The sequence below is a fragment of the Drepanopeziza brunnea genome (genome assembly GCF_022702325.1).
Source record: "Drepanopeziza brunnea f. sp. 'multigermtubi' strain 214-2 chromosome Unknown ctg3, whole genome shotgun sequence".
NCBI lineage: Eukaryota > Fungi > Ascomycota > Leotiomycetes > Helotiales > Drepanopezizaceae > Drepanopeziza > Drepanopeziza brunnea.
In genome coordinates, this window is record NW_027094066.1 from 3360951 (window position 1) to 3375033 (window position 14083).

General features: G+C 52.3%; 3 protein-coding genes across 3 annotated transcripts; 2 read left to right on the forward strand and 1 right to left on the reverse strand.

The window, feature by feature from the left end:
* Nucleotides 1–164: 164 nt before the first annotated feature.
* L3040_002840 (uncharacterized protein) lies at nt 165–3554 on the forward strand (the record flags this gene model as incomplete). The annotated part of the gene is made up of 1 exon (XM_007294770.1): nt 165–3554. The coding sequence occupies one exon, from the start codon at nt 165–167 to the stop codon at nt 3552–3554; it is 3390 nt and encodes a 1129-aa protein (XP_007294832.1).
* Nucleotides 3555–5938: 2384 nt separating this feature from the next.
* On the forward strand, nt 5939–9843 carry L3040_002841 (uncharacterized protein; the record flags this gene model as incomplete). Its single annotated transcript, XM_066155701.1, has 4 exons — nt 5939–7455; nt 7519–7822; nt 7880–9408; nt 9471–9843. 4 exons carry the CDS (start codon nt 5939–5941, stop codon nt 9841–9843), a joined length of 3723 nt encoding a protein of 1240 aa, XP_066012674.1.
* Nucleotides 9844–11342: 1499 nt separating this feature from the next.
* On the reverse strand, nt 11343–13644 carry L3040_002842 (uncharacterized protein; the record flags this gene model as incomplete). The annotated part of the gene is made up of 4 exons (XM_007294768.1): nt 11343–11835; nt 11888–13290; nt 13338–13464; nt 13511–13644. The coding sequence occupies 4 exons, from the start codon at nt 13642–13644 to the stop codon at nt 11343–11345; spliced, it is 2157 nt and encodes a 718-aa protein (XP_007294830.1).
* Between the last annotated feature and the right edge of the window lie 439 nt (nt 13645–14083).

Below are 14083 nucleotides of genomic sequence, written 5' to 3' on the forward strand. Positions count from 1 at the left end.
CGCACACACACACTCTCTCTCTCCCACACTCATCACCAGACTCTCGAAAGACTTTTCCCAAACACCACAACGCCAACTTCGCAGGCGCGAACGAAGATACACAACACATACATACATACATACTATACATTGAATACACATAGTACACGCAAAATAAACATAGAATGAACCACCCCGACCCCGCGAACGACCCCCCAACGGCCAATGTCCGCCTACGCCCCCCCCTCACGCCCACTCCGCACATTCCCCAGCCACTAAATCCGTCCAATGCACGCGCCTTCAGCGCAGTCTGGGAGAACGAGATTGCACGCGTGATGCTCGCCAGCACGCAGAGCGACGAGGACTGGGAGCGGCTTCGAGAGCGGAGGGCGCAGGCGGAGAGAGCGAGGAGGTGGGTTTCGGAGGAGGAGGTGGCTGCTGCGGGGATTATGGGTGGTGGTGTGGAGGAAGAGAGGATGAGGAGGAAGGGAATGGTTGAGGGATGGGGGGATGGGGACGGGGAGGGGGAGGGGAGTTTGATAAATGTGGAGGTGCATGATGAGATGGATGTAGATGCGATGGATGTGGACATGGATACCGACCAGTGCGATCAGAAGGTGAAGGGCAAAGGGAAAGAGAATGCAACAGACGAAAACACCCGCGACTGGTTCGTCCGCATGTCCAGCGCGCCCGAACTGCTGATGGAGCTGGCGAAATACATGGACATGCCCTCCCTCCTCACCCTTTACAGCATGTCCCAGCCCTTCAATAACATCCTCAACGGCCACCTCTCACACGCGCTACGCGCCTGCGCCGCCGCCCAAGCTCCAGAGTCCTCCCGCGTCTTTCCCTTCACGCTGTACGAGTCGCTCTGCATGCCGGACCCCGTAGGTAGGCCGCATCCCATCCGTAAAGAGGAGGTGCGCAAGGTTCCCAGCCTGCGCTGGCTGCAGATGGTCGTTCACCGAGAGAAAAGCGTGCGCGACATCCTGGCCTGCCTCGCTCGGCAGGGCCACCGCACGCCGGCCGGCATGAGCCTCACTCTCAAGAAGATGTGGCTGGTTATGGACATATCGACGAGCGCGCGCCGCGCCCAGGTCATGCACAGCAGAAGCTACTTCACGAATATGGATCTGTACAACATCCAGCTGTTTGTCGTGAAGCTGGATATGCGATTCAACGACCCGATTGATGGGCCGGCAGACGATCACCTGCGTAAGCTTATGTTGGGGCAGAAGGGCTTGACGCCGCTACGTAGGATGTTGAGGCGGGAGAGGTTCACGAAGGAGGTGGATGTTATCAAGGCGGCGATTCGATATGATTGGGCGCCGCCGGAGGAATATGCGCATCTGAGTCTTTTTGGGATAGGGTACGATGAGGTCGGCACGGGACATCTTGAGGGCTGGGGCAAGGGAAACGCGCATTTGGATCGGCCAGATGAGCTGGTGGTGATGGAGAGCGTGAAGAGGGGATTGCGTCTGAAGAACCATATCATAGGGATGATGCTGTGGGGGTACGTCGATCCGGTGACAGGGCTGGACACGCCACCGACCGACGACGAGAAGTACATGTCTGATGAGGGCGAGAAACCGGAGCACCCACTCAAGCAGGACTACGACTGGTTTGAGATTGAGCCGCCGGTGTACGAGGAGAGCGAGCAGCTGAAGGAGTCGAACAACCCTAGGTATGCGATACAGAAGCAGAGGGAGAGGGAGAAGTCGAAGGATGAGGAGAAGAGGATGAGGAATTTTGAGAGGAGGATGGCCGGGGGACTGAAGAGGAGGAGGGGGAGGGTGGCTACGCTGGCGAAGACGATGGTGGTTGACATTCCGAATGCGGGCGAGTCGTCTACTGCCACTCTGCCTATTATCGTCACTACTCGTCTTGATGATCCACGGGAGGGTGCTCAGGAGCGTGGCCATGCTGCTGCCACCGAGAACGCCGGAACTCGACCAGAGCCCGGCTCTCGACCAAATCTTCCAGCTCGTCCTCAACCTCCTCTGCCGCCTTTGAAGCCTCGATCAAGAGCTGCGGTTGAAATTGCTGCTGTGAGCATGGCACACAGAATGAGCCCGGCAAATGCTTTTCGACCTGCCGCTCCGATCCAGGCAGTCCAAAACACAAATGCTCTCGGTAGAGGCCAGCCGATTATCCCTCAGCCTGCCGCTCCAACTCAAGCAGTCCAGAATATCAATACTCTCGGTAGAGGCCAACCTATGCAAGTTCCTGCCGCTCAACAGGCGGGAATCCATGGGATGGGTAGAGCTCAGAATACTGCGGCTCCTACGGGCCAACAGTTCGGCCCCTCTGCTGCCTCCCAAGCAAATACTCAGAACTCCCACACTCTTGGAAGTGGCAGAAGCCAATCACTTCCCGGTCCTACCAACGCTTCACATATGGGCACCCATGGCTTGGTTAGATCTCAGGGTACCGCCACTCCTGCTGCTCAGCATTTCAGTTCTCCTGCTACTCCTGCAAGTGGCAGAGGCCAGCCTGCTCATGGTGCTGGCTCAGCGTCGAATCAGCATATGAGTGCTCTAGGCTCCGGCAGAAGCCAACCGTCTGCGCTTCCTACTGGACAACAAGCCAGTCTCTCATTTACGTTACAGCCAGTTGTCCAGAGCATGAGCACTCTTGGACTTGGAAGCAGCCAGCCTTCGCAATATCCTTCATTTTTTCAGCAGATCGACGATCTTGCTACAAGCACGTCACCAGCCCTTCGCCCTGCTACTGCCCAGAGCCCAACCACCCAGAGAGGCGCTCAGCACATGCAAGCTTTTGGAATGGCTGCTGCTCAGCATGGTGCCGCAACATCTCAGGGAGCTGTTCCGCAGACCACGAGACCTCATCCTCGTGCCGCCAGCCCAGGACTCCAGAATCCGAATCCCCTTGGTCTTGGTAGAGGTCAAATTACCGCGCCTCAAACCACACCCATCAACTCTACAACTCAGAGTATCAATGCTGTTGGGCGTAGGAGAGCCGTTGCCTTCGGCTCTGGCTCCTCTGCACCTTCTACTTGGATGGGAGGCCGGAATAGGAACGGCCGTGGTCGCCGTAGAGAAAATCCTGCGTTTCCTCAGGATACATCACCTGGCTCGGCGAACGCTCAACCGTTAACAAATCAGCAATCTCATGATCCCACTAGAGCTCAAAGTATGCATACTCTGAGAAGCGATCCGGGTTCCGCATTTGGGCTTCACCCTGCTGCTACCGCCCAAGGCCCAGCTGCCGCTGGCTTTTTCCCTCCTCCGCAGCAGCAACTTCTCCCTCAACCTACTACTTTCTCGGGCACCGTCCATCTCGGCGCTCAGCACAATCCTGCTATGAGAATTGGTCCGGGCGCTCAGACTTTCGGTGCGCAGCAGCGAGCTCCGACTGAACCACAACTTACGCAGCAACAAGCTACGACTCAACAACAGCAATTTCCTGCTCCGCAAGCTGCTGCAATTCCCCAGCAAGCAATACCTCGGCTTGGGGCGCTGTTTGCCCCTTATACCACCGAGATAGAGGTTGCGATGTCAGGAGTGATGACTTGGGTGCTGGATGGTGAGACGGGAGCGCGGAGGATCAACTGATTCTAAAGCGACCGTTGCTATGGGGTCTTAGGAGGTGGTTTTGGACGATGATGGGCGGAAGAGGTTCTATATTTTTCCGAAGGCCTTTTCTGTGTCGGGAAATGAAGCTTTATATATGTATGTATGTACGTTTGGACACTGTCGTGTTCTTGGTGAGAAGTAGACATCAATAAACCATAGAGGCTATTGCGCGGAACTCATGCATGTTTCTTCCCTTGACTTACTTGCATACCGTCACTTGAGCCTTGAGGACTTCGAATAGTATAGAACTCGTAGAAGGAGCAGTATCTCCTTGAAGGCATGCATATCCAGAGGATGGACTGATCCCAAGCGGTGCTGTTAATTTTTTTTTTCTGGGATAGCGATAGACTATATGTATACCTACAACATCGATGGCAGTAGGAAATATAATAAAACAAAGAGATAGGATTTGATCTCTTGGGATGGATGCCAACAGTCGTTACGAGGGTGTGCCCGTTCAGACACCATCCCTATCTCGGCGTAGCTAGCTTACCTAAGGCGCTTACGTGAAATCACAAGTCACTTACAAACCCTGTTCAGCGACACCATTTCATCCCGACTCCGTCTTACAGGGAGGTCGGCAACATAAACATCGCCATCGACAATACCGACCATGTATCTATGGGCACCTTTGGAGTATCTAATGATTATGTAGGATCAGCGAAGCTGCGCATATTCGCACCAACAACAAGGTCGAAAACCAGACTCTATACCGACCTGAACACAATCCCTTTTCACCGCCCTCTCAGCAAGACATGCACCAGCGGTGTCTGCAACCTCAGAACTATCTTCTTCGCAATACAGAGAACGAATACGTTGATAATAGGAGACAGCTTAATTGTGTGGCTCGTGGGGCAGTATCCTGGATCCTAAATCAACCTGCTGGGTCACCCATATAGCCTCTGAGCTACTCCCATATCCAGCTCCAACTCGGCAAATCCAAGATATCGATCCGCATACGGCTTCAGGTCGCTGAAATTGCTTTTTGATCGTTGCTACGAACGTCGTTGGGGTGGGGGACACATATCGCAGGTGGTGACCTATGGCAGCGTCCAGCCCACAGCTGCCAAATAGGGCTCATCTGCCCGCTGTTACATGATCCGAGAAACGCGGAGGACTACCTGGACTTCCCATATGGATGCCATTCCTGCTCTAATAATTCCCTACAGTCATCAGGTAACGGGTATGAATATACCATCGCGTTGAACGTCACTCAGCGTTACGACCCCCGCCGAGAATCATCACAGCCCCACAGTACTTTCCCATGGAGCACTCCGTAATGGCTGAGCAGACGACTGAGGTTCGTTTCCACCTTGACCAGATGTTTACTTCCCAAGTCTCCTAGCATGGAGAACGTGTCAGCTCGACGCTATGTTGTTGCAATAGCGTACGTACTGATGCCGGCTGGATGTGACGCCCATTCTTGATGTGGCGGCACTGCGCTTATTCTTGATCACGATATTCTAGCCTGTGCCTCTGCAGTGCTCTTGGGAGAGCAGGTAACCATACGGGGGATCGGAATACTATCTGCAGACCCGGGTCTGCTCCGCGCAGGACTGTCACGATGGTGGGTAGCATCTGCCCGATACCCACATAATACGCCCACCGGCTGCCATCACGAATCGGATATATCTGGCTGCCGTTGGCAACTTGCAACTCACCATCTACGTCTCTGGGATATATCATGAGCAACAGACCACATACTGGCGCATGAGCTAAATGATAAAAGAAAACTACGCTGGATATATCTTGAGCAGCTGTACTACAAGACTACGATCACGCTGGCCGCCTTGGGGGTGATGTTGTACTGCACGGAACAAAGCATACCTACCACTTGGACGCGCATTTACAAGAGCCTGGGGGCATCGGAACTCCTTGAGGCAGAGGATGGGGTGGATGCATTCTTGTTTTTTTTCCCTACTGGATCAACGTGAGAGTCCTTGGATTGGGCGTGTGATGCGCTACGTAGATAAAAATATGCCGTGACATTGAAATATGATCTTGATGGGTGGAGAGGGAGGGCGATGGGAGGATGGAGGACTGCTGAGGGTCGGAAGCCACTAGGACGGGTTGGGGCAAAACTGCCGGGGCTGAACCGGCCCGGTTGATTGCTGGGCAGAGAAGGGCAGGGCAGGGAAGAGCAGGGCAGAGCCTCATCCAAAGCCAGAGCCAACAACGGTAGGTGGTGCAATTCTCCCCATCTATCGGGTTGAAGGGCCTCCCTTTCCTTCTGGTGCTCGAAAAGCTCATCGCCGTTGTTCTTGTTTTTGTTTTGGTCGCGCAAGCTGTCACCTATTCCTGGGACATCAACCCAAGCAAGCCCACCCTACCTACACTACACTACACTACGGCCCTCTTCGGCTATGGCGGCCCATGCAAGCATTATCGCAGAACATCCCTCAGATTCGAGCCACGACCACGACCACGATCATAGCCTCAACCTCAATCCTCCCACCTCGCCCCAAAACGCCGACCACCATCCCCATCCCCAGCACCAACCCGCAGGCAAACCAGCCCGAAGAGGCCGGTATGTCGACATGAAAGACAGTTGGAGCCACGGAGACGATCGCCGAGACAGAGGTAGAGTAGACAGAGGAGTGCGAAGATCCCCATCGCGCGACCGCAGCAGCAAGTTCAACGACCGACGCCCGTCGCCTGCTCGAGACTCCAAGGACCGTCCTCCCAAATCACGACCTGCCACACAAAGTGAGCGTCCCCCGCGCGACCGAAGCCCGGAGCGAAGACGACGTTCTAGATCACCGCTGCGAGATTCGAGGGAGGAGGTGCGGGAGCGTAATCGAGGACGGGAGCTGCTGGACACGAGAGGCTCTGACAAGCCAAAACGAAGCAGTACCCACCACTCACCATCATCATCAGTAAAACGTCGCAAGACCCGCAGTCCATCGCCACCGCGCACCCATAAGAAGTCGAGGAGAGATACATCGCGAAGTCCCTCGAGATTAGACCGTGGATCGGAAAAGAGACGGCCGAAATACTCCCCTGGACCAGCCCGTAGAAGATCCCCGGACCGAAAACCTTCTAATCTTCACCGTGAGGGCAAGTCCAAGTACTCCCGAGATCCTGGCACGTTCGACAGACGTGGTCGCTCCCCGAGTCCTCGACGCGAAAGACGTGAGGCTCTTAGCAAATCCGAGGTTCTGCCGAGACGTGAGAGAACGCCTACAAGACAATCGCACAGGTCGCGAGATCGCTCACCATTCAACAAATACAAGGGGAAGGAGCCAAAGCGCGAGCGTTCTCCATTTGACAGACCTAGAGGTAAGGAACAGAAGAGAGGCCGGTCTCCGATTCCTGGTAGGAGATCTCCTGGCTTCGATCGCTCTGGCCCAGCAAATCACTCTCGCTCTCGACAACCTTCGCCGCAAGGACCCAAATTTGCTAGAGAACGTGGCAAGTCACCCAGAGAAGATAGAGGTGGCGGAAGTCGACGGGGTTCTCGGGACGAGCATCCGCGAGACGATTACCGCGCCGGAAAGGGCAAGCCAAAATCTGGACGGCCATCCTTCCCAAGTGCTTCGGGTGCCAACAGCATCGACTTGAAGGGTAAAGGAGCCCGAAATTCCACTCCCACCCCTGCTGCTGCCTCAGGTGCGAACAGTATTGAGGTCAAGTCCGATAAGATGTATGGCCGAGGTGGCTTCCAAGGCCAACAAGGCTACAATCAAAATCCCATGCAGGCCGCCTTCCCATTGAAGCCTCAATATAATCCGGGGCCCCATGTCGATCCTCGATATTCCCAATCTCCTCAACCTCATATGACACCAAACTCATACCAAGGCTCTCCACAACATTCGCCGTATGGGGCCGGAAGAGGCAACTACGTGGGACAATCTCAATTTTCACCACAGAGCCACCATGGGTATGTCCACCCCTTCCCCCTCTCTTGATGCTCACCAATGTTCACTAGCTAATGTCATCGCAGTCAGTACACCCCGAATCACTACCAACAGCCCCACCAACAGCCCTACCCCGTGGCTCCCCAAGGACAGTACTACAACAATGCACAATCTCCTCCCTACTCAACACCCACAGGACCCATGAACAATGCGCCATACCAAACCAGCTATCGTGGCAATTCTCGAGGTTATCGCGGTAACAACTTTCATCCTCGGGGTGGTCGGGGTGATCATAGAGGCGGCCGGGGTGGACATTTTCAAAATGCACACTTTAATAGTTCAGCGAATAATCCAAACAACGGTCCAATTGGTATGGGACGAGGACAACATGTCAGTCCCGGAAATGCAACACCGCAACATGTCACACCACACAATTCGACCCCACAGCACACGTCTCCACAGCATGTTTCTCCCCCGCAGCAAATACCCGCTACAACAGCATTGCATGCAGAATCCCAGTCTGGTTCGCAAGCTGGTTCCAATGTCGGTACCCCCCAGCGCAAGACCGATTCCCAGCCGCAGCCCGAAGTTGTGGATGAGGAGGATGCCGAAGATCTGTTCAGACCATCGAAGGACCTACAGGTTGAGGATAAGGAAGCGAACAAGAAAAAGGACGAAGAGGCAATGCCGCCGCCAGCGAGTCGACCAGTTCCAACAGGACCGCAAAGTTCAAAGCCTAAATTTGGTGGGGTCAGTTTTGGGATTCCTAAGAAGTCTGTCCAGGCAACTTCGCAAAAACTCGATATCTCTCAGAAGCTGAACTCGGGACCAGCACGCAGCGTCCAATTTGCCTCTGCTGGTCCCAAAGGACCGAACTCTCGGAACATTCCCACAGGGCCCGCTTCCGGCGGACAACAAACCCCCCAGAACAATGCTTCAACCCAGGGCCAGGCTCAGGCACCCGCTCAGCCACAGCAATCTGCTCCCACTACGCGAAAGGTCAAGAAGATTATGAAAAGGGCGAAGGAGAAGCCGCAGCTTTCGGAGGACTTCCGAAAGTCGGACTCTGTCTACTACAGGAAGAGTGGCAACGACTCGGTTGTTGGATCCGGCACGTACGGCAAGGTCTATAAGGGCATTCACGTCTACACGAAGAAAATGGTCGCTTTGAAGAAGATCCGCATGGAGGGCGAGCGCGATGGTTTCCCGGTGACAGCTGTTCGAGAGATTAAGTTACTTCAATCGCTGAAGCACCACAACATTGTCAACCTGCAGGAGGTTATGGTGGAGAAGAATGACTGCTTTATGGTTTTTGAATATCTCTCTCACGATCTCACTGGTTTGCTGAACCATCCGACCTTCAAGCTAGAGGCTGCCCACAAGAAGCATCTTGCAAAGCAGATGTTCGAGGGACTCGACTACCTGCACCGACGTGGCGTTCTACACCGTGACATAAAGGCAGCCAATATTCTGGTCAGCAGTGACGGACAGCTGAAGATTGCCGACTTTGGTCTCGCACGCTTCTACGCCAAGCGAAGACAACTCGACTACACCAACCGCGTCATTACAATCTGGTATCGCTCCCCTGAACTACTTCTCGGTGAGACGCAGTACGGGCCTGCAGTTGACATCTGGAGTGCCGCCTGCGTGCTCGTCGAGATCTTCACCAAACACGCCATCTTCCCCGGCGACGGCGGTGAGATTTCCCAACTGGACAAGATTTGGGCTGTGCTCGGCACACCTACGAAAGAGGCATGGCCTGGTTACACCGACATGGCCTGGTTTGCGCTGCTGAGACCTACCGTGAAAAGAGCGAACGTGTTCGCAGAAAAGTACAAGGAGAGGGTTACGCCGGCTGCTTACGACTTGCTGGAGGCGATGTTTCAGTATGATCCCGAGAAGAGGCCGAGTGCAAGTGATGTGTTGGAGCATCCGTATTTCACGACGGAGGATCCGGTACCGAGACAGGCTACTGAGTATGTTCACTCCCCACCTTCCTTCTCTCGATGTGAAATCATTATACTGACCAGGAAAATAGACTCGCCGCCCTCCAAGGCGACTGGCACGAATTTGAATCGAAAGCCCTGCGCAAAGAAAACGAACGCAGAGAGAAAGAAGCGCGACGTCGCAAAGAACTCGCCGCCAAAGCCACGAAAGAGACTGGTGTTGCTCCGAACGAAAAAGCCTTGAAGCAGAACGAGGTTTCGCACCGCCAATCGACGGGGAGCGCGAGTTTGGTTGCGGCTGGCGCTGCGAATGGAGAGAAGGCTGGAGCTGTGAAGCGTGCTTTGGAGGCGGGTGTCGTGGAGGGCGAGAGGGATGCGAAGAGGTTACAAGTTGCGCCGCCTAAAAATTCTGGGAGGGTGGTCAGTGGCGAGGTGGTTGATGGGGCTGTCAGTGTTGGGGAGTAGGATGAGAGTTCATGGGTGAGAGAGCAAAATCAAAATGGAGTTTCGGAAGGGATAAGGGGTTTAATATAAAGGGCGAGTTGTTCGGCGGGAGAAGGGTGTGTAGGAATATTAACTGGTATGGAATTCTGGAAGCCTGCCCCGAATAGATGACGACAGACGATTACGATATGGTGCCGTGGCCGGCATGGCAATTGAAATTCGGTGGTAGAAAGGGGGGGGAGAAAATATGTAACTGCTGTGTTATGCAGGCACGCATACGTGCAAAAAATTACAAGCGAGCGAGAAAGGAAGAAAAGAAATTCATAAAAGCGATATAAGCGATACCTTTCTTTATTTTACTTGGTTATTTTGCATGCTGTGTTAACCTACCTGCTTACCTTCTTATCTATTTAGCTATTTAGCTATCTATCTATTTAGCTATTTAGCTATCTATCTATTTATCTATTTATCTATCTACTTCGTCTTTATCTCAATACCTGGATTTTGATGGATAGATAGATAGATAGATAGATAGATAGGTTTTAGAATTGGGTTTTAGTATCAAGAAGAGAGATGGAGAGAGATGGAGAGAAGAAGAAAAAGAAGAAAGAGGAGGGAAAAAAGAAGAAAGGGAAGAAGAGAGAGAGAGAGAAAAGGAAAGAAAGACGGAAAGATTCTAAGAAAGATGAAAATGTAATGCATGGGCGTTGGTAAGTGCATAAGTGAGTAAGGTAAGTAGTGAGTAAGGTAAGTGATCTTGACTAACTGACTGACCGACTGACTAACTAAGTGAGGACGACATAAGATAAGATAATAAAACGAATTAAATCAAAGTAGAAAGTAGAAAGTAGAATACAGTAGAGTAAAGTAAAGGCAACGCAATGATAAAATTTCCTTTCCTTTGCATCTCTGCGTCTTCTTATATTTGACTCTTTTCTAGATTGGCTTATTTTATCTTATCTACTTGTCTACCTAATTAGACTAGCTAGCTACTTGGGTTCTGTACTTAGCAAGTAAGAAAATTAAATAAGCCCATCTTATCCCATCCTATCATCCCATCCCATCATCCCATCCCATCCCACCTCATCATCATCATCAGAACCCTTCCTCTCCTTCCCCCTTTCCCCTACTGTACCATCTATTCATCCATGGTAGTAAACCAAACCAGACTATCTGATTTTATCTGAAATAGACTAAACAAAACTAAACTAAAATGAGAGAGTAAAGAATATAATAGTCCAATAGCAACAAATAAACGCAACACCACGACTGGCTTAACTGGCGTCCCGAAAAAAAAAATTGAAAAAAAAAAGCGCTATATGAAATGTTCATTTCCGTCCTCGTCTCGGAAAAGAGAAATGACAAGAAAAAAATGGAGGGGAAAAGAAGAGGAAATGGAAGAGAAGAAAAAAGAGGGGGAAAAAAAGGGGGGGCGGTAGAAAACTTCGGGAAATGCAGGCTATAGTATGGTAAACCTTGAAAGCTAACAGGAAGGGATATAAATCTAAGCACACCAAGAATTAAGCACCACTCCTATAAACCTGGCTGCCCTGGCCCCGAATCGTAACCGTGTCTCGTCTTTGCAGTATCGTAATGGCCCGTTGCAGCGCTTGCTCGCTGTACCCTTTGCCATCGCACAGCTCCCGCTTCAGCGTGCTGAGACTCGTGCTCCACCCAATCGGCAGGCGCTTCTTCAGCTCGTCCTCCACCTTATTCACTTCGTCGTTCAGCTCCTTGCTGCCCTGGCCAGAGCCCATCTTGACGGCGTCCATGGTGGAGGCGAGGAAGAGGCGGATGGCTTCGTCGACGTGTTGCTCCGTTGCTATGGTAGAGAGGGAGAGCTTGGCCAGGGACTCGGAGATGCGGATGATGGCTTCGAGTTGGCGGACGGTGATGGGGATCGAGGAGCGTGCGTTGGAGGCTAGTTCAGCAGCGTGGACTTGCTTTCTGATCGAGACGAAGTGAGAAGAGAGCTTTTCGGCGGCCTCGGGGGAGAGGCGGGGGGCGCAGCGTCTGGGGCTTTTGTCAGCATCATGATATTTGAGGAATGGGTTTCAGGACTTACGATTTGCAGTAACTGATATATCGTTTCATCTTGTCGACTGAGATTTCAGCCTCGGCTTGCTCTTCTACGCCTCTTCCGCCCATGTTAATACCCATAACGTGCTTAGCGATCTTGATATCTCGGCCACGATCATGCTCGTCCTTGACAATGAAAATCATGTCGAAACGAGAGAGAATCGTGGTTTGAAAATCAATGTTCTCGCCTGGGGTTTTCAGATCGTCGTAGCGTCCGAAAATAGGATTTGCGGCTGCCAGCACTGATGTGCGAGCATTGAGGATCGTGGTAATACCGGCCTTTGCGATCGAGATGGTCTGCTGTTCCATGGCTTCATGGATGGCTACTCTGTCCTCGTCTCGCATCTTGTCGAACTCGTCGATACATACTACTCCTCCGTCGGCTAACACCATGGCCCCTCCTTCCAGATAGAATTCTCGCGTTGTGTGATCGCGCTGAACGGAAGCTGTGAGACCTGCTGCTGAGGAACCTTTTCCGGATGTGTAGATGGCGATTGGAGCGGCTTTCTCAACGAATTTCAACAGCTGAGACTTTGCCGTACCGGGGTCACCAAGGAGGAGGACGTTGATATCTCCACGTAGCTTCATTCCGTCTGGGAGGATCTTCTTTGATCCACCGAGGAGCAAGCAAGCAATGGCTTTCTTGATATCCTGGTTTCCATAAATCGATGGAGCAATGCAGTTTGCAAATATTTCGTAGAGGTCAGATCTTCTGCTCATGGTCAGGAACTCTTGCTCTTCCTCCTCCGAGAAGATGGCGTTTCCTTTAGCCGTGGTATCTACATCGGTGTGGATTCCTACTGCTCGTAGGTAGGGTGTTCTGATAGCTACGGCTGAGGTTGTGCTGGACCCCTTTGATTGTTTGTTTTGGTAAATCGAGAAAATGCCAGTAATCGTGCATCTTGATCCAGGAACTACGCGATTCGTCAGGTATCTGTCCGTGGAGATGAGTACATGTCGAGGCAGCTCTCCAACCGGAACCTGATCTGGGGCCTCTTGAAGCTTGATTATCTGCTGATCAACGAATTGAGAGCTCTCATGAACCACGACGTATGGATCCATCGGGCACTTGTCCTCTTGCAGTTCGGATTGTCTTTCGCAAAATCTCGGTAGGGAGACACCAGCGAAACCGCCAGCAACAGGCAGAACCTTTATTGAACGACAATTTCGGCATTGAATGTGAAGCGCAGTTGCTTTTGAGGAGAGTACTGATGCGCCAATCACAATTCCTGGAACACAGACTAATTGAGAGATGGCAAGCGCGTCGAGATTTCTAATAGAGATATCACTAGCTGCGGAATGGAGGAGGAGTTGATGTTCGGGGAGTTGCTTATCCGGCTCGGAAGGGTATACGATTCGATGCGTACACTTCTTTAGAGCTGCCTCGAACTGCACTTTGTCAGAGCTGAGCCCCCGCAGTAAACCAGGGTACTTACGAGTGGGATTATTTCCGCTGGTTCCTTACTAAGTCTGTGTGCGAGTTCTTCGTTGAAAGAGTTCAAGTGGCCAACATCGACGTCGCAGTAGTATTGCTTCAGCAGGACATTCTCGCGGATCTGGTCACTGATGGATGTTAGACAGGCTATTGTAGACTCAGGGGGGCACTCACCGATAAATAAACACGCTATCGAGTCGAAATTGTAGGATAAATTGCATCAGCTGTGCTTGCAGCTGCTGGCGGGTATCATCGCCCTGATCTTCCGGTGCAAGGACGGGCAAGCTGTAGACTGATCGGTGGTCCATTGTGGAGGCTGCGCGGGGAGAAAAGGGGTTGATGAAGATGCGATATCAACAAGCCGGGTATGATTGCGCAAAGAGATCTTGGGCAGTGTGCGTGACAGAGAAGTTTTCTTGATCTGTTGCGATAGAAGCGAGGGTAATGTCGTCGTTATCGTCGTTATCGTCGTTATCGTGGTTATTGTTGTTGTCGTCGTCTTGGAAAGAGGGTTGGTTCAGCTGTGGTTGTGAGGTTAGGTGAGGGGAGGTCTTAATTTTCAGGTTCACGCGTCGAGTCGCGGTTGGCATCTCGCGTCGAAGTGCTTGCATTAGCGTACGGAGGATCGGCCCTTGCAGCTCCGAGCCAACAGGGTTGTCCAAGTCCAATAGCAGAGCCGCATGTCGCAAAGGCTGAAGAGGCGCATACTCCCAAGATAGTTAACATCAGGAATGAATTCGAATTCCC